We start from the raw sequence: 26931 nt of genomic DNA, 5'->3' as shown, positions 1-26931 counted from the left end.
ACTCTGTTGTTGTTAAATCTGAAGCAAGTTGACTGATAAAGGAGAGTTTTGTTTTTTCAACATGTGAGAGTCGAGGGCACATTTATGTCCATTTTGGAAACAATATAATTCTGTAATTTGGGGGGAAAAATGAGTGAAGGAGATAATTAAAGTTCCTGGATTGGAAGAATATTTTTAATGTGAAATGCTAAATAAAATATCCTGAAAGTACACAAATATTTTTAAATACTTGGAAAATAAACTGGAAAATAATCAACAAATGCCTTAATGCAACTTACATTTATGAATAGTACTGGAAAACCCCTATGACTTATATTTGAGGAAACTGCGTTTGGCCAACGAAAAATTCTGTATTTAATGTATGAGTTAATTGTGCATAGCATTAGAATTAGAATAGGATTAGATTAGAACCAAAAGGTAAATCAGATTCCAGGTCTGATTTTTAGACTATAAAAAGAGATCTAGGGCTTCCCTGGTGGCGCAGTGGTTGAGAGTCCGCCTGCCAATGCAGGGGACACGGGTTCGTGCCCCGGTCCGGGAGGATCCCACATGCTGCGGAGCAGCTGGGCCCGTGAGCCATGGCCCCTGAGCCTGCGCATCCAGAGCCTGTGCTCTGCAACAGGAGAGGCCGCAAGAGCGAGAGACCCGCGTACCGCAAAAACAACAACAACAACAACAAAAGAGATCTAGATTCTAACACTAAACAATTTTTCTTAGAGAATTTTTAAAAATAGGACAATCTGGAGAAACAGCAGTGACACTATATGCAAATTACTATCCTCCATTTAGCTTTACTTTGCAACTTGTGCTTTTGGTCATTTCATTCACTTGCTTAATTGACTGTAAGGACACCAAAACTGGTCAAGGGAGTCACGAATGAGTCACAGCTCACGTCCTGGAGCAGCCACAAGCCTGACTGTGGCTCACTGCACCGAGCCTGAATTCCAAGTTGAAGAAGAATGTTGGGGGGAAAAATGGCAAGGGCTGCCAAGGATGCCAAAGAAATTGTTGGGAGAACAAGGACATGTTGAGAGCAGGCTTCCCTGCACCTCCTTTTCCAGGTCGGAATTTATGGGCTTACACCTCATCCCTAACCAGAGACAAGATATACCTGCATCCAATCTGCTCCTTTCCCAACTGATGTTGTGACTTCACACACGGTCATTTGTTAAAGGGAAAAGACAAGTAAGAGTGCATTCCTGATGCTGCCTTCCTAATGCCGCCAATCAGACTTGCAAACACTGTGTGAAATGGGAGGACCAGAGTGACTACCCAGACTGCCACACCTCACAAACAGGTGGGTGCACATGGGACCCACAAGATCACAGTATTTGGAGATATGAAAAATAGATATCACAAAATATATATGATGATTTATTTAGAAAGGAAAAAACCAAAACACCACCACCATCGAGGTTACTGCCTATAGAGGCAGGGATGAAACCAGTGCGTGACAAATTGGTTCCTTCCACGCTGACTCAGGAACGCTCCTGCCTTTGTACGTAAGCGTGGCTACTGACTGCAGCAGCTATAAACATCAGCACAGAAGTTTTTCTTCACACATCCACATCTGCTTGCCCAGTACTAATATGTCATGTCCTTCCTGCTGGACTCTACCATTTCTTCTCAAGGACAAGGACCATGTAATTCTTAAACTTACACCGCTGGCATCCTCTACCATTTGAATTAAGCAAAATGCCTCCAACAAATGTATGTTGAATGGGAAAGGACTGGGAAAAACCTACAACTGTTTCTTGGCTGTCTACCTCCCAACCACCACGCTAACACAATGCTGAAGAACATATATCATTATCCTACTTTCAAGCACTATAGCCAAAATGCTTTTTAAGTTCACCATAAGGTTTTCAGGGGCCAATCCAACAATTTCGTAAAATGGTAAGAGACTCAGGTTGAGGCTCACAGTCCCAACCGTTAATACAATATAAGTATGGTATTAACACCCGTATAGGTATATATAAGCCTCAATTTAACAAAAATTTTAAATATAGTCCATTAAAGTTTCTAGTCTTTAGAATTTCTAACTTCTACATTTTCCCAATAAGGGAATACATTTTTCCACTAAGGTTAAGGTGGTCATGCTCTTAGGCCAGCAGCCAGGAGCTCTCACTTCAAAATGAAGAAACTGAAAAGTGAAATCATTTTGGCTTTACTTCCTTGCTTTTCAACGTGATAAAATGCACTCATCACATCAGAGCATGACTGCCGTCTTCTTGGCATGTCTGGTGTGGACCTAAGCCCTAACCCTCATGGGAAGCCAGGGAGGGGGGATCCTTAGGGCTATAACCATTCCAGACTCCTCAAATATGAACAGACTGGGGAAGGGGGTGAGAAGAATGAAAATAGGGAAACAATGATGCTAAAGAAGAGGGAGAGATCCTGAATCAGAAGACCTGCCAACCAACTTAAAGAGATGCCTCTCCCTTCTATACTTCAGGCACAGGGCCAAGGGAACCCCTGCCCAAGGGAGGCTGAGGAGGGAAAGAGCTGCCAGATGGGACCACAAAGGCCAGAGGCAAGAGGCCCTCTGGGATCTACTAAGGGAGCCTACTAAAATGTCAGGAATAGTTGCGGATACATAGGGCGAATTCCCAGAAGACTGAAATATGTTTCCTGCAGAAGCAGGGGTATAGACAGGAAAGGGGGAAGAACAAGAGAAAGGGAAGAGGAAGCAGACATGGAGGGAAGAGAAATTCTTGCATCTGAAGCAGTGAGTTCGACTACTACTGGGACATAATTAGGATATTAGAACAATTCAGATATGCCCAGTCCAGGATTAGCTGTCCTATTCCTCAATGTTTCCTGTTTGGATAAGCCCAGAGCACCTGTGTGCTATAATCTCCTACCGCTGAACCCATAACATATTCAAATTCCTTCATGCCTCCAAATAGATATGTAGCTTTGATTACCTCAAGGGCTCCCAATGTACTGTGCATTTAATAAGTACTTACAGAAGAACAATGACAAAAAAAGAAAAAAAGAAAGAAAGAAAGAAAGAGGATGATGTATTATCCCTTGTGTAAAATGATGCTCCTTTAGTATGCTCTCAGTAATTCTGCAAGTGAACTTGTATGTTTTATCACTGAGTAGTCAAATAAGCTGATTACGATGTTAAGCACCTCCCTGTCAAAAGAAAAAAAAAAAACAGCAGGGAGGAGGGAAGGATGGATACTTTTGGTTCCCTTTATTGCTTTTACAGGTCATTTATATCCACTATATTACATCACGTATATATTTTAATTATATATGGGCACAATCATTCTTCCTAAAAGACCTTTCCTCCCCAGATGCCAATCACCTCCGTCTTTTATAATTTCAAATTTGGCTTAAATGTCCCTACCACAGTGACACCACAAGAATGCCCCTTAACCTTTCAGCCTCAAATGCTCAAACATGAAGAACTTAGGGCAATTAATAAATAACACTCTTTGTCTTCATCTGAATTTAGAACTGAAAAAGTGGTAAATGCCTGAGTCAGAGATAGAGACAAAAAAGTTAGCTTTTTATTCTTTAAAACTTCATTATTATCTCAAGTCTCTGTATGCCCCTACTTTTAAATAGCCTAAAGCATTACAAGTGACTGGCCCACACCCATCACATTTTAAAAGAAGTCAAACCTCAGGCCTGGGCGCAGCTATCCCAAGCGAAATGTTCCCAGAACCCAGTACTCGATATAATCCAGACCCATTCAACTGCTTCCAAAGACAATGGCAGAAACTCCAGGGCATCCGAGAGATGGAGGCGAGAGATGGCAGGTCAACAAGAAGAGCACGATTTTTGCCAAGATGTCTGTAATACTAGGCCAATTTTCCAGAGCTTAACACTCAATTAGAGAACAAGTATCCACGGATGGATAAATGTGGTATACACATGAGAAGCATTATTACTTAGCCTTAAAAAGGAAGGAAGTTCTTATAAATGTTATCACAGGGATGAACTTTGATAATATGAAGCCAATTAAAATAAGCCAGTTACAAAAGAACAAATACTGGATGATCCTACTTATATGAGGTACCTGGAGCATGCAAATTCATACACGATAGTTGCCAGGGGTTAGGGAGAGGCTATTGCTTAATGGGAACAAAGGAGCTTCAACTGGGGAAGATGAAAAGGTTCTGGAGATGGCTGCACAATGATGTGAATGTACGTTAATGCCACAGAACTGTACCATTAAACACGGTTTAAAAAGTAAATCTTTTATGTGTCTTTTCCCACAATTCTAAAAAAAGCTCAGCTCAGAAATCTCCAAAAGCCAGCTAATTTTGGCCCAATGCATTTGCACACAGAGGTAAAAATCCAACTATGCACCTTATTCTAAGAGAGTGGCATTGAGGTGCCTTCTTTAAAAACTTAGAAATGGGCAGTTGTGGCAGCCCCAGGTCCCTCAGGCCTTAACTGTGGAATCTTTCTTTCCCAACTTGCATGTCCAAAGCTTCTTAGCTGCAGTTGCTCTTTGAGCCCCCCTTTTCTGGCACTCACATAGTGAATGAATGCAGGCTCTGCCCAGTACCATCAGCATCTCCACAATCTTTTATAAGCAGGAATGTTTAGCCCTGAGCCACAGCATCTGCTGCAACTGCCTTTTCTGTGTAATTGCTTCGGGCTGTGATAAGTGCTTCCTAAGGAAGATGGTCTTTTTCCCTACATTTCTTCCAACTCAACTTCAGCAGATTCCAACACTCTTGGAGGTCTGTAAGGAGCTACATCTTTGCATGGGCATCTCAAGGCACTAGAGTTCCTACACATTTTAATGATCAGGTCCTCAGTACCTTTCTTTCTTTCCTTTTTTTTTTTTTTTTTTTTTTTGCCTAAAGTAGGGCCTATCCCTCTTACTTAATTTATCTCTGCTGATCCCATTTTCTTTTGAGAAGGACTCAGAGGCCAATCCCTTCCCTTCTCTTCCACTTTAGAGTTGTTGGGTAGAAATGAACAGTTTACTTCTCAAATTAGATAATCCGAGCCAGGGGATACTCCCATCAGGCCACTCCAGCCTAGAACATGCTTCATGTCTCCCTAACTCGTAACTTGTAAACAACCTGAACTGGAGCCTTCAGGGCATAGGTGATACTTGCTGGCCCGATTAAAGTAGCTCCCTCACCTTGAGACTCACTTGATGAACTTTTCAGTATTTTGTGCTTCCCTCTCAAATGCAAATTTTCTGCAACCACTAGGTTTTACTATCCCAGAGCCACCACCACAAGGCTTTAAACACAACAGAAGAAGGTGCCCCCTCAGGGGCATAAGTAAAACCTGGCCTGGATCCACAGTGAAAAGAAAGTCAGTTGCATTTCATCATCTACTAGCAAAAATCTTTATGCAGTACACAAAATGCAAAACCACACCCAGCTCTGAGCCATGACAATCTAGTTTCCAGCTGTTCCTACTTCAGATTCTAGCTGAATCTTTAAAGGAGCACTTCGTAATATTTTCTGGATCTTTGTGGAAACCTTTCATAAATTGTCCCATATGGACCTATATTTCTACAGGCCCATTACCCTTTCTAATTGTTGCTGTTAGGGTGAATCTCCTTTCCTTTTTGTACCTGTCTATCCGGGCTTAAGACCTCACCTTTCCCTTCGTTTCTCCCATTAAGATGTGAACCTCTCTCCTAGCTTAATTAGTCCTTTCAGTCTACCACTGCTCCTTTTCTGATAAGATCAAGCATATGTTTCAAACCACTCTAGTACCTCCTTGATTTCCTAAGAAAACCTGACCTCTAAAATCTGAGCGTTGCAGGCACAGGACTTTGTAATCATCGTTTTAGCGTTTGGCTTTGCAATAATTTCACTGACTCATTGGTCTATCTAAACCCAAGAATGTAGCATATGCTTAAGTAAGGATGTTCCTCTTCTTCTGTATTTGCTTCTTAAAAAAATCTACAACTCTTCTATAGGTGAAGCCACAGTTCTATGATCCAATGGTGGGAACTTAAGTAACAAATCCAGAGCAAATCTAAGTCATGTTTCACAGAGCAAAGGAACTTATTGAGTGTCAGAGCACGGCTTCTGTCCCGCTAGGCACTGTGTGCCTCGGCTCCCTCCAGGGCTGTCTCTGAGGCCTGCCCAGCTGCAGAGATAGCGCTTTCCTGATCTGCTGGAGCTGGGTGGGTAGGTCAGTTAAGGTTGGTCATAGATAGGTGGTCTATTAAGATCTTAGATAAACAACAAAAAATTACCTATGATTAGTCCTTCCTCTAGGGAGGACCTTCCTCTGTTTGGCCTGGAATGAAAGTAACTGAATGTGATGAGGCCAATTTATCACTTCCTACCTTAGCCTCATTCTCACAATTCAAAGGAGGAACCTCACATAATAGCACCCTTGAAATTTTATCATTTTTGCAATTTGAACTCCTGGCCTGCAGCTTTGACTGAAACACAGTAAAAGCAGCAAGTGCTATTCCACCTGAAATAACTAAAAAGATCCAGCCCCTTCCCTGGCCTCACCTGCAACAGAAATCCAAGCTGAACCCGCAAAAAAACCCAAAGTACACACAAGTGCCTCAGCTCACCCAAACAGCCCAGTGAGGTTCAGGGCATCCTGCACTTGCTAAGGCCTAAAGCCCCGTCACAGACAGCTGTCTGGTGAAGTCATTTGCCTGTGGGCTAGGCCATCACAAGCTTCACAGTCCCTCAAAGGCAAAGCAATAAATGTTCCCCTTTCCTGTTGAGTGAGAAACTTAATGAGCAATAGATAAAACAGATACAGAAATAAGATGAATATGTGAACTTTTTATTGATAAAAGCTAATATATATTGGAAAGTGTGGCTTAGGGATGCTGGTTCTCCTCTTGTTCCCCTCCCCCTCCAAAAAATACTGTAAGCCTCCCCCTGGACATAACCTGCTCTGCTTAGCCTACCTTATGAATGAGAATAGACCAGAAAACCATCATCCTCTTTGCAAGTAAGTAGGTCTCAAAAAAGAAGACCCAGAAGAGGTTGAGCTGCATGTACGCAGGTACTACTCTAACACTATAACAGACGTTTTTCCACAGGGAAACAAAGGATGGGGAGAGAGCTTATCCTCCAAAATAGACCTCTCTTATCCCTTGAACTCTGTTACACCTTCAGTGCCTAATCAGAGTTGTGAATATAGTACAAGTTCAATAAATCCAGAGAATGAACTCTACTTCTGAATGAACAAAATGCAGTTTTGCACTTGCGGAAGTGAACGGCATAATATAAAATAGTTTGCACTTCTGGGAAATGCAAGCCAAAATGGTTGGAGGTCTCAAGTGCAAGGAAATGGACCGAGTATAATCTAACCTCTTAGGAATGCTCATCATCGCCATCGAGTCCTTCTGCTGTTTGTTTGGCTCAGGACGGTTCTGTGCCTGGCCTCGATGGCTCAGGTGATATTATTACAGGTCTTGGATGAACAGTGTTGGCGAAGGCGAAAGACTGCTAGATGCTAAACTATGCTTGACACCAGAATGTCCCCTCTTCTCTTCAGACTTGCCCTCATGAACATGAAATATTATATAAGAAAAAAGCAAGCAAGATCTTAACTACCAGATATATTCAAGTTTTTAAAAGGTCCTTGGAAAACACCTAGACATTTAATTTCACAGAGCAATCTGAAATCACAAATGCTTTTAACAAATTATACCCAAAATTATTCTCTCCTGTGTTTATTGCTAATAATAGGTGACTACGTATTTAGTTATTTATACATTCCTAAAGATTTACTGAGTTCTCCATGCTGGGCACTGTGCTTGTCCTCAGAATGCAGCAGTGAATAAAATCTCAGTGGGCCCTGCCACCATAAGGCTTAGGTCTAGCAGGAAAATCGGTCCTGAGGCAAATATCTCCGCCAATGATGAGCTGTATAAAAGGAGAATTTAAAAACCAAGAAACAAGACAAAATGGCAAGTCTCAAGTCTAGAAGAAAAAAAGCGGGGTGACAAATTCTGGTAATGGAAAAAGACCCAACATGGCTGCAGCCCAAGGAGCAAGAGAGAGGGAAACTGAGGCTGGAGAGGACGGCAGGGTCAGATCACAAAGGGCCCTATTCAGGATTTTGGATTTCACCCTCAGAGTACTGGAAGCTTTCTAGGAGTGCTAAAAGGGTTCACATGATCAGATTTATGTTTTGTTTTTAAGACTGAAGATGCAGTTGGGAGAACACACTGGCATAAGGTATATACCAGTTCAGGGAGGCAGAGGTCCAGGTGAGAAATGATTGAGTTGGGGAGGAGCACAAATGGGCTTAAGACCAACAGTGAAGGCTGAGCACGAAACACCTTGCACCAACTAAGCACCTGACAGTTACTGTGAGGTAGCTACTTATAACCCAGGTTACAGATGAGCAAACAGACTTAGTAAGGTTAAGTAATTTGCTCATTCAGCAAATAAGTAGCTGAGATATGAATCAAATCTAAACGACACCAGAGTCCTTGTTTTTAACCAAGACTTTGGAAATTTGCCCTTTTTTGTCCATTAAAAATATTTCTCTACTAACTGTCTGCCAGTATGTAACAAGAGCTGCAAAAATGTTTATATCCTTTGAGCTGGAAACTTCCCTTTGGAAAATAAAACTGAAGGAAATCATCTGTACAAGGGCATTTATAATCATGCTATCTATAAAAGAGAAGAACTGTAAGTAACCCAAGTGACTAATTATATAAACAGGGAGCATATTAAGAAGAAAGACTCGTCATCATGTTCACAGCTACATACTACTCCATCATCACTTCTTATGTGATCCTGAGAAATTACTCAGTCTTTTCTAAAATATTCAGCTGTAATGATTAAGTTCTCTTAATGAAGCTCTCAACCACCTAGGGAAACTTGCATTAATAATACTAACCACAGTTGTATTTAGTGGAAGAATTGTTATTACCGCTTTCTGATTATGAGTTTATAACGCGCAAAGCTCTGAGGCAGGAACCTGTCATACGTCACCTCATCTAATCGTAGCAACTTACAGCATGGACGGTGCTGCTCTCAACAGGCAGCTGAGGGAAAAGAGAGGCGAAAGACCTGCCCTAGATCATACAGTTAATTAGTAGCACATCCAAAACCGGAACTCTAAAGCCCGTGTCTTCTTCCCTATACAATGTCACGCCCTGGTTATCAGAGAAAGTGGAGGTTCAGATAAACTGAGCAAACTGAGGCTCATAGATCACAAAGCTAGGTAGTGATAGAACCAGATTTTGAATGTAGGTCTCCCAATTCCAGGTAGAGTGTTGTTTTTCTACTTGTGTCACAGTTGTCACATATGAGATCACCAACAGATAGATAAAATTATGCAAATTACATCACTTTAAAGCTACAATACTCTAAAGCTTAGATTCAACTGGCCTAAATAAAACATCTGCAGGGCTTCCCTGGTGGCGCAGTGGTTGAGAGTCCGCCTGCCGATGCAGGGGACATGGGTTTGTGCCCCGGTCCGGGAAGATCCCACATGCCGCGGAGCGGCTGGGCCCGTGAGCCATGGCCGCTGAGCCTGCGCGTCCGGAGCCTGTGCTCCGCAACAGAAGAGGCCACAGCAGTGAGAGGCCCGCGTACCGCAAAAAAAAAACTGCAGAAAGATAGAATACTACAGAAAAGAAAAATTTGCCAAAGACCAACGAAAGATTATCTATCCAAAAGAACTGTGGGAAAAGCCCTATATCATGAAAAGATTAGATGGGGTGGGAGACAAAGGGCCTCCCATTATTACTAAGTGCCTACTGTGTCCTAGTCCTGTGCTAGATATTTTGCCATCAGAGTTCACTTGCTCTTCCCACCACTCTGTGAAGATTAGGAAGAATTCTATTTCACAAGCAAGAAAACTAAGATGGTGGTAGATGAAGGGATTTGTCCACAATCACTCAGCCAGTGGGGTATGATTTGAACCCAGGCCAGTCCGATGCTAAAGTCCACATTTTTTCAATATACCACACTGCCTTCCACTGCAACACGACTGGCAGAATTATATTTTCTGCATCCTTTGATTAAAATGAAGCACACAATAATATCTGGCATTCTTGTCCAAACAATATTAAGGCTAATGTTAGGGATTCATTAAATAGTCACTCAACAGCCATTCATAGGAGCACTCACTCTGTGCCAGGTATGAGCTAGGAACATAAAGTTGAACAAATGGTCCCCAATTTCATGCAACTCTAGGAGAAATAACATGTCTTGGTGTCGCCATTAATGATTATCCATATTCTTGGGAGTGTGGGACACATTTGTGTCATCTGGTTTGAAATGGCAAAATACCAAGCTCTCTTAGGAATTGAGTGATCCTGGATGGCTAAGTTTCTGGATAGCTGAGAATTTACTCTGTTAAGCAACAGATCTTCGATTTCACAATTTTTATTACTTAATCATTTCTCAATGCTTTGTCAATTCTCCCAGGGCATTCTGAGCTCCAAAGTCTGAGATCTTATAATCCCCATTCTCAGTGATTCCCCTTTACTATTATAGCCAATGGATGGATGAGTAGATAGATGGATGGGAGAGAATAAGGTCTTTATAACAAGTATTTCACATGAGAAATTCTGAACTCAAGCACTTTCCAATCTTTCTTAAAGAGTTCTTTAAATTTGTTTGTTTGTTTGTTTTTAAGGAACAACACGATTTAAACTTCTCTTGAGGGCTGGGTCATTATTAGCATTCTGTTATGAGAAAAATAATGTGCTATGATTCAGAAAACCAAGTAACCTTGGGCAAATCATTGCATATATTAGGAACCTTAGACTGCTCATTTTTCAAATGAAGGAGCTGAGCTAGAATTCTCTGAGGACTTTTCCAGCTCCATAATTGTATAACTCTTTGAACAATAAAACTAGTTACTATAACGGTCGATTCAAACAAAACTATCCTTCTCCAGAGCCTTGTGCAGTATGTGAATTAGTTTCGCTGTGTTCTCCGCAGTCCGAGATTAACATGGTTTTTGAGTTCTTGAGTCCAGGATTTATAGTTTTTACTATTGCCAACCTAACTTTCAGCTCTCCCTCTTTCTCATTTTAACTTATAACCTGTAATCTCCTTCAACTTAAAAAAACAAAAAACAAACAAACAAAAAACAGGCTTAATGAAAAGGAATGGAACCTACATTTATGAGTACCTTCCAAGTGACAAAATATACATTACTTCAATTAATTTAATCTGTATAACACTGCAGATAGGTATTATCTCATTTAATAAATGTGGAATCCCAAGATCAGAGTTGTCCAAGACTGTCAGTGGCAGAGCTAGGAGTCAAAGCCAGGTTGATGTATCCAAGGCCCACAGTGCCGTGTAGTAGAACAGGGAGTAAATTAAAAGTCCTCAGCCTTGAAGTCAGAATCTAGGAACTCTAATGGTTACATAAACTAAGCTTAGCTTATTGCATTTACATGAAGTTTAAGACATTCATTTTATCTCTTCTTTGTAGAGAAGGGCTTTATTTTTTTTTTAAATAATAAGTGCTATTTTTCTAAGCACTTTTTTACTTAGCTTATTTTATATAAAACCCAGGAGGGCTTTAGGTAGTTATCAAATGGGCAAGGATGCCAAAAAGCTTAGTGCTAGCTAGGTAAGAAATTAATTTATATGTATTATTAAAACTGGTGAATCATGTATTAAACATTGAAGGGAGAAAATTAAACCCTTTACCAAATTTTACTACTTTTCTCTTAACTAAGGTCATTAAATATAACTATATATTTGAAAAGACTGAAAACTCAGTAAGGTTTAACTATCAGGGCTGCTGCATAAATAACGCTCAAGAATCCAGCTTCATGTTTTAGAATCTACTGGGATGGAACTGATAAACAGCAATTATGTCCCATTCTTTCCTTAAACAGTGTCTCTGGAAGCACCCAAATCTTTTCATGTTGGCGCTCATTCTGAGCTCCAGAAATCTCAGTTCTTGCTTCCCCCTCACTGCGGATGAATAGCTGTATTCTACTGAATCTCCAAGTACAGTTTATGGGCAAATGAAAGACTCTATTGCCAAGTACTCTGTCATCATAAATAATCTGAAGTCAAGCATTTCTTGTGTGGCTGCCTATGAACTAAGTTAACTAAATTTCTCTAGCCAACAAATACTTTCTCATATTTGCAGGTCAAATGCCAGGGAATTTAATAATCTTCTGCTGAATCTACACTTTGGAGTATCAATAAGTGATGGATAATTCTAGATCCACGTTCCTTTGTTGTCAGGCCCCACATATACGATTAAGTGAACGTTGCACTAATTGAATGATAACATTACCATAAAAGAAAAGGCTTACTAAAATAAGCAGACACTATGAGCTGGTTGCCAGGGGGCACATGCAGCCTCAGACCTGCTGGGAACTGATAAAAATGGCTTGAGAGCTTCTGGTTTGTTCAGTGGATGTTCACTAAGTCACACCCCTGGGCTCTGCAGACCACAAACCAAAAGAAGTACTGCTAGTGCACAGAGCTGAACTTCTCAGAATCAGTGTTTTCATGACACCTGGTTGCCTCTGGGATTTTCATTGATTAAATATTCCCTTCAAGACCCCTTGGTAGTCAGAAGGTCAAAAAATGTACAAATGCAACTTGTAAAGTTTGCAAGAGTCGCTCCCCATGGGTAGTGGATGAGATAGACTGAGGCCAAGTCCAAACTCAGGAGGGCTGGGTGGTAATAATGAGAACCAGGTGAGCTTGCAGGGACTGGGGGAGAGTCAGGGACTCAGGGAGTGTGGCTTTAGAGGGTTGGCATCTGAGTGAGGGAATGAGAGGAAGCCAAAAAGACATGAGGCATGGCAAAGAGGTGAGAAAAACAGCATGAGGCTACAGTGAAACTGGACAGTAAAAACAGGCTGGTGTGCTGACGTTGACAGCTCTCTTCAGCTCACACGCAAGAACAGGAAAGACTGTGGAGAAGGGTGCTCCAGGCTGGCCCATCTGAGGTCACAGAAGGTGAAGGGGATTGGGGGTGAAAGTGGAATAGCTGACCGCACAGATCCAGACAGGACTTTGGAGTATACAGCCAAGGACAAAAGGACCAGGGAAGGAGGAGATGTCAATCAACAGAAGGGCACAGGGAGGATAAGGAAAGGTTCTGACAGGTGGGAGGCAGAGGTGGCAAGCCAGGAGGTTAGAGGCAGAGTGAGAAGGCCTCCAGCTCTCCGTGCTTTACTTTACGTGCCCACTAAGCAGTCTGACTCTGTAGTCTCTGCTCCCTCAGCTTTTAAGATATTCAAGAGAATAGGCCATCCTCTGATGCTCCAGGCCACACACCAGGCAGATGTAACTGAACATCTTCACGGCCAAATGCCAACGGTACAGCCCTACTCCAGTACTAACGTTATCAGTGCTCAGAATAACTGCCTTCTTTGGGGACATCACCAAAGTCTGAATGTCTCTGTACATCCTCCGTCTCACACACACTCTCCCCACCTAGTTTTCTTTCACAAACCTTCTTCCTCTCTAGTAACCACTCATGTCTGTCCTCTTCCGGGTCTCATCTCTCTCACCCAGCTGCGTGCAGTTTTGCACCGGCCTTGCAGCATCCAGTGACTTCCTTTCTCATTCTTGCAAAAGCCTCGCTCCAGGGTCAAATCTGCTTTCTCCCAGCCCCTCAAAAGCAGAAACTCCGTGTCATGTATCTTTCTGCTTTCAGTGCCTCGCACGGAAGAGGAGATACTAGACAAAGGTCTATGGAAAGGAGAGCTATACCATGGGCCAGGCACACACATAATCCATTCTGTGATGTTAATGTCATGCCCTGAACATCAGCAAATTAACAGTGCATCCAAAAAAGCATCACCCATCTACCCAACATTTGCCACGCCCATCACTCTAACTCAAGTATCCCTTCCCATCCCCGCATTTTATAAGGGCATGTCTGAGGTAAAATCTGTGCTGTGTAGCCTAAAAGCAACACAGGGCCAGGGGTTGAGTTTTATTCACCTTTGAATCCTCAGCATCTACTACAAAGCCCAATATTTAGCAGACAAATGGATAATTTGATGAATCAATCAACCATATGCACAAATTTCCATGAAAACAGAACCAAGCAGAAAGCAGAAGAGCTTTGAAACTACCAAAAATCCAATAAGCCACAAACTAGATAATCAGACCCTAAAATAACTGAAATCTGGTTTCATTATTTTAGATGTTTCTATTTTTTTTTGTTTGTTTGTTTTTTTTTGTTTGTTTGTTTTTGTTTTTTTTTTTGCTGTACGCGGGCCTCTCACTGTTGTGGCCTCTCCCATTGCGGAGCACAGGCTCTGGACGCGCAGGCTCAGCGGCCATGGCTCACGGGCCCAGCCGCTCCGCGGCATGTGGGATCTTCCCGGACCGGGGCACGAACCCGTGTCCCCTGCATCGGCAGGCAGGCTCTCAACCACTGCGCCACCAGGGAAGCCCAGATGTTTCTATTTTAAATACAGCAAACTTCAGTGCAAAATAATAATGTCATTTTACATTTGCAGAACAGGCCTTGCTTTCTCCAAGCATGTTCCCAGTCATTGGCTCATGCAATTCACCATCTATCAGCTGAGCTTGGTAGCAGGAATGGGAAACTTCAGTGAATTTAGAATTAGGACAATTGGACTCAAGTCCTGTCTTTACCACTTCCTATCCGTGACCTTGAGAAAAGTCCTTTAGCCAGTGCACATCTCAGCTTCCTTCTCTGTAGAGCAGAGATAAGACCTTGTTCTTCCTGCCTCTTATGAGGATCAAGGAGGTGGGGGGAGAAGGAAGGAAATAAAATCTTGCCGAATACCTACTATGCCCAGGCATTTTACATATATTATTGAATTCTCACCACATCCTGCAAAGTAGATTTTACTATTTCTTGCCTATTATAGGAGGAAACTGAGACTCAGCAAGGAAACTAACAATTCTATGACCTTGGGAAAGTTAAGTACCAGAGCTGGGATTTAAACATTTCTGGCTTGTCCCAAAGCTCTCCTCATGAAAGGTGATGCCTCCTAGCTGGGGAAGGGTAAGCTGGGACGAAGTGAGAGAGTGGCACGGACATATATACACCACCAAATGTAAAATAGATAGCTAGTGGGAAGCAGCCGCATAGCACAGGGAGATCAGCTCAGGTGCTCTGTGACCACCTAGCGGGGTGGGATAGGGAGGGTGGGAGGGAGACGCAAGAGGGAGGGGATATGGGAATATATGTATACATAGAGCTGATTCACTTTGTTATACAGCAGAAACTAACACAACATTGTAAAGTAATTATACTCCAATAAAGATGTTAAAAAAAAAAGGTAATACCTCCTAAGTGAGATCTAAATATGTGTAAAAAATTTAGCTGCTTTTTAGCACATTGCCGCATATGTAAGTATTTTCTATCATTGCTGTAAGTATGGAAGGTGGAGACAAAGAGAAGCAGGTATTTGCTAAGGTCACATGTCAGGGACAGAGCTCGGACTAGAACCTGGGTCTCCTGACTCCTGGCCTGAAGTCTTTTCATTAAACCACACCCCCAGGAAAAGGCTCCTGACTTAGTAGGCACAGAGGCATGATGCTTGTTTATTCAGGCCAGCTGTTCCAGACCTATTTTAAGACAAGCACTTTGAAAATCATGGAAGGTGAGTATCAAGTGTTTCATTAAATATTCCATATTAATTGACCCTTTAGGGCACTCCCCTGTGAGCAGCATATGCTGCCGGCTTCCTGTTAAGCAAACCACTCAAAAGCTGACTACACGTCTTGCAACACACATTTTGAAAGCACATTCAGACAGCAGCATAAAATACAATTCTAAAATAGTTTTTCCATGAAATTCAGAAGTAGCTGCTTCCTTCACTTTTCATGGTTCTGTCCTGTAAATGCTTGAGACGGGGAAAGGCAGAATGTGAATTTGTGACTGTCCTTAATATCATTCAGGGTCTGTGTTAACAGGGGAAAAAAGAATGGGATATAGCATTCCAATTAACAGCTAACAATAGATGCCTGTGAATTTACAAGAAGAATGATTATAATACATAAAAGAAAAAAAAGACAATCACTTGAAAACATGCCATTTAAAACAATGGTGTTCCTGTTGCCCAGGGAAATGCAAGCAGTCCTGACCCTGCTCAAGAGTAGGGCATTAAACTATGTGCTCGAGACCAGCTGTCACGAGGCACAGTGTTAAAAGGCCGAAAGGGACCAGCATACACTCATTTTCTCCTTTCCTTTCGTTAACTTTCCTTAGTCTTTCTATCTGCTTTTTTCCTTTCCCCACTGCATACCTGTCAAAAGCCTATCTCCCATTTCATACTGATTCGTGTGATAAATGTGTATAAAACCATCCAGTTGATACATTCAATACCCTAAACCAAAATTATTACTCAATATCCAACTCAGTGTGGAGGTGCTATAATCAACAGCTACAAAACCAGTGACAGCATTCCTCCACAGGAATGCCACAAGAGCAAAAGAGAGTGAAAAAAAAAGTCCTCACAGTTCACATTCAGATATGCCAACAGCCTTGTGGATGGGAACTCAGTTCGCTATAAATGTTTTAATTCTCATCTTGCCTCTACCACTACTTGTTAGTACAAGTTACTAACTCCTCTTAGCCTTGGAGAGTAGCGCGGGGATGAATATCAGTGCCCGTCTCATGGTGTTGTGATGACTGGATGACATAATGCAAGGAAGGTGTTAACACACTGCCTGGAGTGTTTCTGCAGAAACAGTAGTAATAACTGTAGTAAAAGTAGTAAACATTTATTGAGCATTTGTTATGTGCCAAGCATAGGGATAATTAGTTCATTTAGTCCTCACAACCACTCCAGGAGGTAGGTTCTTTCATCACGCCTGCTTTTGAGATATAAAGAAGTTGAAGAACAGACAGGTTCAGGCACTTTCTGGAAGTCACTCAGGTGGTGAGTAGCAGAGTAATGTTATCTCCTATTATTAGTAATGCCACTGAAAGAACAGATGTTTTGGGTTTTTAATGACATAGTGCTTAGCACATCTTATTAAATTTTATATAGGTGTGTTTGACAAGGTAGTAAACTAAGAGTTATCATTTTCAGTAAGTTTCATTAATGCCTACTTATGTATGCATGTTTCGTATGAGTCCCTGGGTCAGATTCTAGAGATGTATATAAATGAAAAAGCCTATGATAGCCTCAAGCAGGTCACAGCCTGGAAGAGAGAGAGATAAGAAAAAGACTGCAAAACAGTGTACGGAATGCTGCCCTCCACCCACGTACACTATACAGCGTGGCACAAAGTAGTAAGAGATCAGCCACACCTGCGGAAGGAGTTAGGCAGCCCTCACTGCAAAGGGCCCTTGAACCAAGTCTTCCTTCAGACTAATGAGAAAGGACCCTTCAAGTAGAGAAATAGGCAAACGCAATAGCAGCATAGTTCATTTGAGAAGCCACGAAAAGGTCAGGAGCACACAGTTGAAAGAGCTTTGAGACATGAAGCAGGACCAGCCCACGGGTCCCTGAAATGCTTACCAAGGAGCTTGGATTTTATCCCATGGTCCATGGGAACAGTTATAAGGAGGTTATGCTGACCTGCCCCAGTAGTTCAGGTCAAACTTTAGGAGTCCTTAGTCACTCTCCCTCATACCCAACGCTCATCAGCAAGTCTTTGTGGCTCTACCTTGAAAATGTATCCCGTGCATGCAAACAAAAAGATCCAGGAGAGAACGGAAGATGTAGGAAAGCACGGAGATAGAGTGAAGGAGGAACTGGCCTTTGCTAGGAGCATTGATAATTCACCCACAGAAGAGGACAGAAAGCATCGTCTACGGGCAAGATGCGGGAAGGTGGGCGCCTGAGGAAGCTCTCCTCTGACTGTGTCTGTTTTCTCGGTGGAATAGGAAGCAGGATCACCAGTTGAGAGGGAGAATGAAGATGCAGGTTCAAGAAGAAAAGGTACCAGACAGGCATCTGGGAGAGTCAGAAATTGGATGGTCTAGGGCAGTTTTCAAATTGGTCTCAGTACCCCTTTACACTCCTAAAAAATTAATGAGTAAGAATCCTCAGCAGCTTTTCTTTATAGGGGTTATATCTATCAACACCTAATATACTAGAATTCTAAAATGAGAAATCTTTAAAACATACACAAACACAGGTCAGCAGCATGTAGCTTTGGGAAAACTCCACTATACGCTCGTGAGAAAGGAAGAGTGAGAAAAGGCAAACAGTGTCTTAATAATATTATTAAAAGAATGTGCGACCTTAGGGAACCCCTAAAAGCATTTTAGGGACTATCAGAGGCCCCCAGATCACACTTTAAGAATGTCTGGTCTAGAGACATGTACTCAGATGGCTGGGTTGCCTGAGGCGCCCACCTGAGGTTAGGGATCGTGAATTTAAAGTGAGAGCACTCAGGTGGTATGCGTTTTCCTCCACCGGTCAGGTTCAGCAGCTGAATTGCAGGCAGGGAGTAAGTAGAGAGTTGGATTTAACCAGGGTTATATTTTACCCAAATGAGTATCACCAACCAAGAGAAGCTAAGGAAGTAACTATAATGACCGTGGTATTTAAGCTGAGTAGGAGGGAAATGAAGACACGAAGGCAGTGAAGAGGTGGTGGGACCAACAGTTCAAAAGATTGTTGAATTTTAGGTATTAGTAGAATAATCCAGAAAGGAAGGATTAGTAAGAGAGTAGGATGCTTGAAACAGAATACGGAAGGTAACTAGTAACAACTTCAAACTCAACATCCAAAACTGATTGTGCCCCTTCCCTTTGACCTCTGTACCTCCTCTCTATTGCCCTAGTCACCCAAGCCTGAAACCTGAGGCTCATCCTAGATACTTTCCACTAGTACTGCACCTAAGAGGTCCCAAAGTCTGGTGCATTACAACTCTTCATTCTCTCTCATCTTTCTCATTCCTTCCTATGCTTCCACTCCCACCCCTTCTCCGGCCTCGCATCCACTGGCCTCCTCCTCCCCTAACTGAGCTTCAGCAGGAGTCTTTCTCACGCCCAGCTCCACCCCATCCAATTCATCCTTCACTCTGCTGTCGCTGAACTTTCCACAGTGAACTCTGATCACGTGATTCTCATCCCTCCATCCAAGCAGTCACTGTAACCACAGAGGTGGGGGCATAAAACAGGCAGATATAGGCTGTCACCATGAACATGCAGTCCATCAGGGTATGAAAAGGAGGTAACGCCACAGTGTCATGAGATGATACAGGAAAGAGGATACGAAAAAAGGCAACGAAGGAGAAAACTCTAAAATTCTTAAGGTATGTTTAAAGAGAAGCCAGCAAAGGAAGCTGAGAAGGAATACAAAAGGTACAAGAGGGACTTCCTGGTGGTCCAGTGGTTAAGAATCCGCCTTCCAATGCAGGGGGATGCGGGGTCGATCCCTGGTTGGGGAATTAAGATCCCACAGGCCGCAGGACAATTAAGCCAGCGTGCCGCTACTACTGAGCCCGCATGCCACAACGAAGATCCCACGTGCTGCAACTAAGACCCCACGCAGCCAAATAAATAAATAAATAAATATTTAAAAGGTACGAGAGAACCAGGAGAGTATAGTGTGATGACAGTTAAGAGTTTCAGGACGGAAGGAAAAGTGAATAATGTAAATTGCCACTGTGAGTTTAAGAAAAATAATCTAAAAAGAGTATGTTGTATTTGAAAGTTAGGAAATCAGTGGTGATCTAGACTGGATCAATCCTATCTGCATTACAAACATGATATAATTTTCCCCATCTTAAAAAAAAAGGCACTTGCTCATTTTGTTCACTCTGACAACCATGGGATTGCACCTCACCAATAAAGTTTCAGCACTTCAATCCTTTACCCCAGGCTCTGGTTCCTGGAGAGCCCAGGTTAAGCCATCAAGTATGCAGACAGAACAAGTGCTTAAGATGCCTGAGCTACTTCACAGGAAAAGATCTTGATCGGTGTCAAGTTTAAATTTATGCTGGCCAAGAGAATAATCCAACAAATGGCAAAAAGGTTACTGACTCCTGAGAAGAAAGGTTAAATAATGACATTATTTTCTGAACTGACTGGCTAAAAATATAACTGGCACACCACTCTTTTTGGACAATGACAGCCTTTTTTCTCTCTTCTGTATAACCCAGTAATCTTCACACAGCAGTACCTGGGGCGGGGGTGGGGGGAGGGGGGAGGATGCAGACACGCATTTGGGAAGCACACCTTAATGCTAAAACTCATATAATAATAGTTTTAAAATAATGTACAGTTATGTATAGCAGAAATAAAGCTCTCTTTAAGAAGTAGTAACAGCAATAAAAACCCAACTGTGTGTTAGGAGCTTGGAAGGAAATCCTGGGAACAAAAGTGATGAATTCTTTTAGAAATGCTGCATCACCAACACATGGTGCTCCGCAGAAAATACGCATTAAATATATTTCATTTATATTTTCTTATATACACACATATTTTTCCCACACATATACATATATACAAGTGTGCCATATGACAAAATTTGTCTAAATCTTAAAAGAGTTCTTATACTCGGTATTAAATAAAAATTCTGTATGATAAGAAAACCCTCTTGATCTCTTTTCCCCTACTAGCCACTACCCCATTTATCTGCTCTCTCCACAGCAAAATCACCCCCTAACACATGTCTATACTCGTGGTCTAGATCCTCTCCCATTCGCCCATCACACACCAAATCTGTTTTTGCCAAGGTCACCAAAGAACTTCACATTGCTTAATACAATATTCTATCTTCAATCTTTTTCCACTTGAAGAGCAGCATTTGACGTGTCTAATCACTCCTTCTAGAAACACTTTATTCACCTGGTTTGCTAGAAGCATACTCTGTTGACTTCTCTCCTTCCCTGTGGCCATTCCCTCCCAACTCCTTACAGGTCCCCATCTCTCTACCCTTGACACATGGGCAGGCCCCATGGCTCACGCGTCTGATCTTTTCTTCCTACACTACTCCCTAGGTGATATCATCCAGTGCTGAGATTTTAAATACCACCTATACCCTGATGACTGCAAACCTTTCCTCTCCCATCTCCAATTTCTCCAGCTGCCTGCTCAGCATCTAGATGCCTGCTGGGCATTTCAGACATAACTAGCTCCAGACTGTCCTCCCCCTCTCCCTACCCCCAACCCCCAAAGCTCTTCTTCCTTCCATCTTCTCCATCTCAGTAAATGGCAACTCCATCAGTTCAATTCCTCAGGCCAGAAACCCTGGATTCATTCCTGGCTCCTCTCTTCTTCTCATACTGCTCATTTGATTCCATCAATAAACCCTGGCTGGCTTTACCTTCAAAATATACCTAGGGTTGGATTCCTTCTCACCACCTGCCCTGCTATCACTCTGGTCAGAGCCGCCATCACCACTTGCCCAAATGATGGCCTTAGCCTGACTCTTCCATCCTGGCTGCTCTGTGGTCTATTCTCAACATAGCAGCCAGAGTGACCCTGTTGAAAAGGTAAGTCAAGCCACGTGATTCCTATTTCACCCAGGGTGAACGTCCTTACAATGGCCCACAAGTCCTAAACATCTGGCCCCCATTTTCCCTCTCACCTCATCCCTACGACCCCTTCCCACACTCACTGTCCTCCAGCCCACTGGCCTCTGGCTGTTCCTTCAGTTTACCCACCATTTAATTACCTCAAGACCTTGGTGTTCCCTCTGCCAGGAATTTTCTTCTTCCAGACATCCACATTCCTGCCTTCTCTCACTCCCTTCAGGTCCTGCTCAATTGGCATCTCCTGAGAGAAGCCTTTCTTGACTACCTTCCATAAAATCAAATCACATTTCCCTCTAGTCCCTTACCCAGGTCCATCTCTCTTCACAGCACATCACATTCTACAGCCATTTATTTATTTATTGTCCCCCACTAAAATATAAGTCCTTTTAGGGCAGGGACTCCATTGAGTTTGTTTACTGCTCCATGCCAGTGCCTACAACAGTGCCTGACACATAGTAGGAACAAACATTTGTTCAAGGAACCCTTGAAACCTGAATAAGTCATTTTAAGAAAATTCGAAGTTTACCTACACGGTACATAGTGGTCAGCAAATTTATCAAATGTGTTATTCCCATCCTATGACATAATATAAAGCAAAATTTAAAATTACAAAATAGTAAGATTAAGATAATTTCATTGATGATACATCCATGGTTAATTATAGGCATTTATGGAGAACTTCTTAACCACCAAAAGTGACATCAAGCCCACAACCCACAGTCTTCCACGTTGCACCCCCAGTACAACCAGCACAGGAAGGCTCTTCTCTTCCAGTGTCATGTATGTGCTTGGTATCCTAGCTAGAACACTGTTTTAGATGAAAAATAAATCTGTCTACTATATACAGAGACCAGATTTCACGGATTGTGTGGATTTTCATGGATCATCTGGGTTTTATTTCATTTTTTTCTTTATAATAAAAGGAATATGTTAAATGTGTAACTAAATGTGATTAATGTTTACCACCTTAACTGATAAAAACAAATCTAAATCAGGGTTACCAAAAAAAAGGACCTATTTTGAACTAAAGAAGATTGTCCTCTTACCAACATAGCAAGACCCAAAAAAAGGCTGATGTCCACAGCCAAAAAGAACAATTACTAAGTAAGAGAATCGGGGTCCCATTTCTAATTTTATTTTGGAGGACAATTGATTAACTTAAGACTCCAAGATTCAAACCTAAAATTGTTTAATTATTTGCAGGGTTATTATTTTTTAACACAAACAAGGCAGAAGGCTAACAGAGTGGAATAAATCCCACTCATTGGAGGTACACACTCTTATTAAAAGAGGCTATTCATAGCCTCTTTCTGAAAACTTAAAAACAATAAGACATCTATACGCTAAAATTTTTTGTGTCAACATCTGTTCATAACAGTCTCAAATACCACAAAACTCTGAAGTGAGAGCCTCCAGTTTTTTCCTGGCTCAGAAGATCAGGTGCTAAAAGGAAATCGTTTATTTCAAGTTAATATCTTCAACAGAACCTAAGCTGGATGGACAGAATGAGTCTTCGACATGGGAAAAGCCACACATACTAGTAATGACAGCTCTAAACTCAGAAGAGTAAAGTCTGCTGGGGCGTATGTCAGGGTTTCACTGGGTTATTAGGTTATTCACTATATAGTATGGATAGAGCTCATGGCACAGAAGCCTTATAACCGGAAGCAGCCAGAACCTTCACCAAGAAAGATATGAGTAGTTAGAGGCAGAAATAGAGATGTCAGCCCAAAGGAACTTGTAGACCTTGCAACCGTTTTAAAATTTTGATTATAACCTATTACTCTTAATGTGACAATAGCAGAAAAAAAATGTTTTAAGTAATTTTGCTAATAGTGAATACCTATTAAGTGCATAGTATCTGCTGGTCACTGTAGGCATGTTAAATACATCAATGAAGTATTTAATGAAAACATGCACTAAATCTCATTTAAGGATTTAAGGACAACCTCTATAATACAAGCTCACCTGTCCAGCACTCAGCTGTTCAGAAACCTTATCTCTCTGCAATGTGGCCAAGAATCAAGAAGGCAACAAAAAGAGACATCACCATATTCAGGTACTAACTTTCCACGGTTCACTTGTGGGAGAAGCCCGCACTCACAGAAAATTACTGCATTGAATTTGGAACCAGAAAGCTTAGGGTTAAGAGCCCAAAAGCACAACAGCCTAAGAAAGGTCAATTCAGCTGTTTAGTTCATTATAACCTGGTGGCTTATATGATAGAGCAGTGTAATAATTCCTTTAGGGCAAGGATCCTGAGGTGTTCATTGTGGTACTCCCAGTAGGGAATAGAGTTCTTAGAGCAGCATATGTGCTCAATTTTCATTAATGATGCTTATAATGACAATCCTTTGTCAACAAAACGATTAAATTACATCTACTATATTCTACAAGGGGAAGAAAGAGCAAAAAGAATTTGAAAAAAATTTCATCCATTGTTACAATTCAAGTAAAGGTTAGAAGCTTGAAATAGGGAGATGCTCAGCTGTCCAGAATACTTCATTATTGAGAACAACTTACTGAACAGCCCCTAAGAGTTCCGGGCAACTGAAGTTTCAGGACATGAGCACAGTACTGTACTCCCTGCTGGTGGGCCAAGGCATCCTGAGGCCATAGGCCAGGTGGAAAATGGGAATCTGCAGACTGGATAATCACCTGCAGCTTCCTACAGAACTCTGTTGAGAGCAGCAACTCCCAGCTTAATGGAAATGTCTGTTAAACCCTTGGGCAGGATATCCTGAATTGGGACAACACTTAAGTGGTCCGTAGAGTTAGCAGTCACCACCCAGGCTCATGGGAGAGTACGAAATAAATTATCTCACTTCTAAAACCATATGGCTCTCACCACTTAACAAGCCTGTTCTTTCTTGGGGACCACTAATCAGCAGGTTGAAGGTAGACAGGCAAGGGATGCAGAATTTGAGGTGCAGAGAGGCCCTGATGAAACGCTGACATCAAGAAGAGAGGAATGTGTGTGCCCTAACTTTAGAAACATAGTTATTCGTTATATAAAGTCAGTTCCGCTGTAAAAGGCACTGTTCTGGTTGCTAAATAGCTGAGGCTCTGTATCATTCAGGATTAGTGGTAAAGTGTGTCATGGAAGGGACTGTTTCCTCTCCCTTGTAAGTTGAAAGTGGTTTTTTACATTCTGAAAGAGAAAACAGATGTATTGACTTGTGTTTAACAGCTTTCTGCATGCAAACTTTCTGACGGGACCAAGAAACTACCATTCCACTGAGTTGAGACTTTTGAGTTTACTCTAGGGTGCACACAGCCTTCCGGAGTTGCATTTTTTTAACCCCTCAAAGAGGCACCTCCAGGAAAGGCTCCAGACACAGGAGCCAAGAGTGCACCACACCACCTGACCAACCACCAAATGAAGGAAAGCGGAATCTGGAGCGAAACTTCTCGTTTCCTGTCGCGGCTGGGAGAGACTAGACTTGCTCCTTCTCACGTGGCTTAAGCCTAGCTATAAACCCAACCATGTAGCTTGCCAGCTGGCCACAAGCTCAGGGGGCTTTCGGGGCAGCCGCCTTGTTGTGCTCCCTTTTCCGCCCTTTGGTCAGTGTCATTCCTGTACAGATAACGGTACCGGAACGCCCTCCACTTCCTAGAGTCCTCTTTATGTCATGGTTCCGCTTTCAAGAAAACATGGGGACGAAACGCAAAGCAAAAGAACAGACTAAAGGCAAAATTACCCCCATCAGCTCCTTTCATGCCTCTCCATCGTTACTATAAAAGAGCCGGATCAAATTCCTTTCGTTGCCTCCCGCCACACACACGCGCGCGCGCGCACACACACACACACACACAGGTAGGTGCAGGGCACCCTAAGACAGCTTGTTCCCGCCTCACAGAAAGCCCTTACAAAATCCTCATACCGTCTCAGGACGCAGGGCTCTAGCCTTCAGCTAAAGAGCTAAACCATCTCAAGCCAAGGTACAAGAAGCCGAAGTGGTCCGCAAAGCAGAAGGCTGCGAGGCAGGGGAAACCGAACGCACCTAGATGTTTGCATTTACACAAAGAAATTACCCGGCTGATTAATGCGATTTGCCGGCTGGAGGCGGAGGCGCCCGCGCCGGCCTCCTTACCTGGGACATCTGCGGCCTCAGGTTGATCTCCTTCAGGTTGATGGAGTGCGCCCGGAGGTTGTTGAGCAGCTGGCAGAGCAGGACTCCATCGCGGAGGGTCTGAGCCAGGTCGAACACCTGCGCCGAGTCCCAGGTCACCCGGTGGTTGGCAGGCAGCACCTTGCAGTGGATGAGCCACAGCGCGCACTGCTTCCACGGCTCCATGCCCGACGGCTCCGGGACGCTGCCGGGCAGGGGCAGGCGGCGAGGATGCAGCGGCGGCCGCCGCCGTTCCTCCGCCTCCCCGACGCCAGCCGCGGTCGGCCCGTTTCCTGCAACTGTACGACTGTGCGAGAGAGCAGGAGCCGCGGCAGGCGGACGGGGTGCCCCGCGCGGGTCTTGGTTCCGGTCTCGGCCCGGGTCCACCGCCGTCCGACCACCGCTGCAAGCGAGTCCCGCGCGCTCGTCGTGCGCCCCGGCCGGCTCGGCGGCGGCGACCGAGCACAGGCTTCCTACTCGCGAGCCCGGCGCCGGGCGACTGAGCATGCCCAGCGCGCCGGCCAGTCTCGCTGCCGTCTGCGAATCCCCAGAGGCGCGGGTGGGAGAGCGCGCGCCGCCCTGGCCTGGGGTCGGCGGCCCGGGCGGGGAAGGGGAGGGCAGGGGAGGGGAGAGGGGCGGTGGCGGCCAAGGGGATCCCAGGGCCCCCGCCTACCACGATCCCTCAGGTTGGCGGAGCTCACCCAGCTCCAGGCGCCTGGGGATCTTCTCTCCGGACGCCTCCCGGGTTTGGGGAGAGCGCGTCTGAACAATGTAGTCCGGTGGGGGCTCCTGTTAGGACCTCCTAAACGGCAATGACAGTTTTTAAAGGGTCCGAGAGGTGCCAAGGATTAATTGGGGCATCCGTACTCCCCAGAGAAATGGAAAGAAAAAAAAAAAAAGGCAAAGGGCATGTTGAGAACGCAACGCTTAAAGTTACAGAGATCTTTACCCCCTCACCCCCTTCCACCCTCTAAATTCTCTTCCCACAGATAGTTCCTGTTCCTCCAAGTTAGCTGCTCGTAAAGATGTTTTGGCACCTTAAAGTGAGTGTGTGGAGACGCCTGCTGAAACCCTTCCCCGCCCCCCCCCCCCCACAAGCCTATTTCGACGCGAGGTGTTTTTCACTTAGAGATAGTTTCCTTCTGCCCTCTCAGGCTCGGAACTGTTCGGCGTCGCAGTCCGAGCCCTTCAGCTGACAGCCCAAAAACCTGCCGGGGAGAAATAGGCCTGTGAAACGCCCACGGAGCCACGGCGGCCACACTGCGCATGCGTCGGCGACGGCCCGGGTTTGAGCGCAATTAATCTCAGTCCTCAGCTGCACCGGTTGGGCTAAGCTTTGGGACCCTTAGTGGAACATGACCCCAGAACTCTAGTGCTGGCTGAGCAGAGCATTCTCATTTCTTAAATTTGTGGGGGGGGGGGGGGACTCCTAACTGCCCCTCAAAACCAAAAATAGTGTTTAAATTATT

The 26931-nt window shown here is 43.5% G+C and overlaps 1 protein-coding gene across 2 annotated transcripts in view; it reads right to left on the bottom strand.

Moving 5' to 3' along the window:
* The window catches only part of VAV3 (vav guanine nucleotide exchange factor 3), a gene marked incomplete at its 5' end in the record, with an annotated part of 392829 nt that extends 367181 nt beyond the window's left edge, over window positions 1-25648 (bottom strand). For both annotated transcript variants that reach the window (XM_082833520.1, XM_082833521.1), the window contains one exon: window positions 25445-25648. In XM_082833520.1, coding sequence (XP_082689646.1) covers window positions 25445-25648 — 204 coding nt within the window. The remainder of the gene's footprint in view (window positions 1-25444) is intronic.
* Window positions 25649-26931: the final 1283 nt, after the last annotated feature.

This window comes from Leucopleurus acutus (assembly GCF_964270905.1).
Source record: "Leucopleurus acutus genome assembly, chromosome: 2".
In the NCBI taxonomy this organism is placed as follows: Eukaryota; Metazoa; Chordata; class Mammalia; order Artiodactyla; family Delphinidae; genus Leucopleurus; species Leucopleurus acutus.
The sequence above is the reverse complement of the archived record's forward strand: the minus strand, read 5'-3'. Positions and strand labels throughout refer to the sequence as shown.